Source organism: Octopus bimaculoides, chromosome 5 (assembly GCF_001194135.2).
Source record: "Octopus bimaculoides isolate UCB-OBI-ISO-001 chromosome 5, ASM119413v2, whole genome shotgun sequence".
In the NCBI taxonomy this organism is placed as follows: domain Eukaryota; kingdom Metazoa; phylum Mollusca; class Cephalopoda; order Octopoda; family Octopodidae; genus Octopus; species Octopus bimaculoides.
In genome coordinates this window covers 29,255,003-29,258,833 of record NC_068985.1, presented here as the reverse complement: position 1 = coordinate 29,258,833, position 3,831 = coordinate 29,255,003, and the positions used below count along the sequence as shown (strand labels likewise).

The window sequence follows — 3,831 nt, the reverse complement described above, 5'->3', positions numbered from 1 at the left end:
ATATATATATATATATACATACACACATATATATATATATATATATACAATGAATGCACACTTCTTACAGTTTCTGTCAACCAAATCCACTTACAAGACTTTGCTTAGCTTGGGGCTGTAGTAGAAGACAATTGCCCAAGGTGCAACTGAGCCCAAAACCATGTGCTTGAGAAGCAAACTTCTTACCACACAACCATATCTGTGCCAATAAAAACCATGAAAAATAAATTTTACTAAATCCCTCTAAATTCTTGTATTTTGTTACAAATATGGCAATAAAGGAGTTAAACCCACATAGCTTATTAGGAGACCCTAGATACATGCTTATATAGCTTGTTTGTTTGGTTTTTATGTCTGTCCTTCAGATGAAATTTCCTATGGGTAGATATCTTCTTGGTGCCAGTCCATACCTGCTTTTCAAGTATAGTCTTTTTTTTTTATTATTCCATTGGTCTTTGCATGTCAAATGCTGAAAATACAAGACTTTCTCTAGTTGGAGTATGTTAACAAAGACGCTGAGTTTTTTGTTCAGTGTTAACGAGGATACCTGGAATAACATTTACATTTGGGAATGGGCACAAACACAGGAACATCATTATCATTTAGTGTCTGCTTTCCATGCTGGCATGGGTTAGACGGTTTGACCGAAACTGGTAAGCTGCAGGGTTACAACACCAGGCTCCAATCTGATTTGGTATGATTTCTACAGTTGGATGCCCTTCCTAAAACCAACCATTCCAAGAGTGTAATGAGTGCTTTTTATGTGCCAGTTACATGATACTGGCATTGGCCATGACTACGATTTCACATGACTTGATGGGTCTCCTCAAGTATGGCATATTACCAAAGGTCTTGGCCACATGTCATTGCCCCTGTGAGGCCCAATGTTCGAAGGGTACTTTTTATGTGTCATCAGTTATGCGACACCAGCAGTGGCCACAACTACGATTTCACTTGGCTTAACGGGTCTTATATATATAACAGGATTCTTCTCAGTTTCCATCTATCAATTCCACTGATAAGACATTGGTTGGTTAATTTAAAGAGATTTTCCCAATATGCTGTGGACTGGGACAGAACCAGGAACCATATGATTGCAAAGTGAACTTCTTAGCTATACAGCCAATCCCTCCTCATCAGGATTTAACATCCATTTTCCATGGTGACATGGGTTGGATGGTTTGACAGGAGCTGGCCATCAGGAGAACTGTCTAGGCTCTTATTGTCTGTCTTGGAATGGTTTCTATAGCAAGATGCCCTTCCTAATGCCAACCACTTAGAGTGTACCGGGGGCTTTTTACATAGCACCTGCATGTACCTGTGCCTAGTATAATATCAAGATACAGAAAAGCAACACTTACCAGCTTCAACTTTCTGATTGTCCATATGAGGTAGCAAAAATAAATTGACCCCTGTGGTGATATTTCGGTTATTTAACCCAGGCAGTAACTCTCCAGTGGCCAAAGTCACAGCGTCTATGGAAAACATTAATATATTTTAAAAGTTTTTATGGTTAAAACATTTTCTTATATATATATACTGTATTATGTGTATAAAGAACCCTTTTTTGTCAAAAATTAGGTTAAAAAATGTGGGAGTTTATTATACATGGATAGTATTATAATCCCTTACAAAACCTTTTTTGCCAAATTTTAAACCCCCAAAATTAGAGGGTTCCTTATACACGTTAAACTATGGTAATTGGTCATCCCTTCTTGATCTATTCCTTTAATCTGCCCAAGGTGCCGCACAGTGGGACTGAACACTAAATCATAGTTACAAAGTGAGCTTCTTAACCACACAGCCGTAACTGTGCCTATATGTCCATACTATTTCACTCACACTATATTGGATCATTTATAATGAACCTGTTGTTTTAAAAAATAGTCCCATTTTATAAAAACAGTCCAAATTAACTTTATGCTGGGCAAAATACTTAGCGGCATTTTATCTGACAAATAAAGATCAATAAAATATTAACTGAATTAAAATAAGTACTGGGGTGATATAATTAACTTAACCACTGGAGACTGTTCCCCAGCACGGCTGCAGTCTAATGATTGAAACCAGGAAAAAACACACAAAGTAAGGAACGGTGTATGAGTTATAATAAAGTTTATGCTTTTGGTTCTAAATATATATAACCTTGAATACTAAATACAATAAAAACTAAAGCACATTGAAATAAGATATTTTGATATAAAACTAATAGGTTTTTGTTGAATATTCAATGAAAAATTAAACAATATAATTTAGCAGTCTATTTGTTTAATAAGCCATAAAATAATTATTACAATCATCATCGTTTAACGTCCGCTTTCCATGCTAGCATGGGTTGGACGATTTGACTGAGGACTGGTGAACCGGATGGCTGCACCAGGCTCTAAAAAAATCTGCTCAATGTATATCTGTATTCAAAAATATATTTGATCCAAATCTAAAGATAGAAACATAAATATAAAGCTTACCTTTGTACTTAAGCTTGGAATTCTCAAGCACTTTGGATAGTAAACATTGTTTGGCACGATAAGTTTCTACACTGAAATCATCTCTTACTGCCTTATTCTGGACAAACACTAGAAAAAGAAATCACATGATATTCATAATTACGAAAGATGAACAAAAATGCAAAATTATCATACTTAAGTCATTATCATTTAACATCCATCTTCCATGTTGGCATGGGTTGGATCTGATGAACTGTAGGACTGTAATTGAGCTCCAGTGTTGGCTGCCTCACCTACATCACCTACCATCATTACGGCTTCCTGCCCAAAAGAATTTGTACTTTTGATCCTTGCACATGAGTTTAGCTGAGACAACCCTCCATCTTACCTCATGCACACAATACACACCTAGATGTTTCTACTCTAGTATTTCACATTGTGGAGGCTCTGAAATCCATTTCAGACAATTTGCAGAGGTGAGGAAGTATTTATACATTCTCTGTATGTGCAACTCATTAAATGGTTAATGTGAAATCCTCGTTAAAAAGCAAATGCTTTTGAGTTGTCTAAACTTGCTTCTTTCAAAGTCTTCAGGCATCTGCTCTTATTGTAATGTACTGGTTTACTGACATACTTTAAAGTGTTTTATTGGCTACACTCAATAGCATGAAGATTTGACAAGAAATGTTTTAGATAGAAAATTGTCAGATGCATTTCTCAAACACACACGTGATGATTGAACCCAAGTGTAGATTAAATCAGACCAAGTGATTATAATATACAAATAAACATACCAATCTGTGGATAATAGTCTGCAGTATTCTCTTGAACTGATGTGTCATCATGGGAATTAGCAGGAGTTGAAGGTTTAAGCATTTCGGCAGTTAACAAGAATCTAAGAAGATAGAAAGTAGTTTGAATCAGAGGGGACAATTTTTAATGTTGTAGAAGAAATGTGAACCACTGAAAACATTTTAACACTTTTGATACCAGACAGCCTGAGACTACCCCTGGTTCTGTGATATAAATTTCCAGTTGTCGCCTTACTGGCACTTGTGCCGGTGGCATGTAAAAACACTATTTGAGCGTGGCTGTTGCCAGTACCACCTGACTGGCCCTCGTGCTGGTGGCACATAAAAGCACCCACTACACTCTCAGAGTGGTTGGCGTTAGGAAGGGCATCCAGCTGTAGAAACTCTGCCAAATCAGATTGGAACCTGGTGCAGCCATCTGGTTCGCCAGTCCTCAGTCAAATTGTCCAACCCATGCTAGCATGGAAAGTGGACGTTAAACGATGATGATGATGATGATGATGAGTGATTTAAATTAAAATCTTCCATCAAAAATTTCCTGTTAATTTATGTTCCAAACACCAGCTTGTGGA

The 3,831-nt window shown here is 36.8% G+C and overlaps 1 protein-coding gene across 1 annotated transcript in view; it reads right to left on the bottom strand.

Annotated features, from left to right (window-relative positions):
• The window catches only part of LOC106868346 (nonsense-mediated mRNA decay factor SMG9), a 24,691-nt gene that overhangs the window by 4,804 nt on the left and 16,056 nt on the right, over positions 1-3,831 (bottom strand). Inside the window, exons 8-10 of the mRNA XM_052968033.1 lie at positions 3,242-3,342; positions 2,469-2,576; positions 1,362-1,475 (exon numbers count right to left, since the gene is read on the bottom strand). Coding sequence (XP_052823993.1) covers positions 1,362-1,475; positions 2,469-2,576; positions 3,242-3,342 — 323 coding nt within the window. The remainder of the gene's footprint in view (positions 1-1,361; positions 1,476-2,468; positions 2,577-3,241; positions 3,343-3,831) is intronic.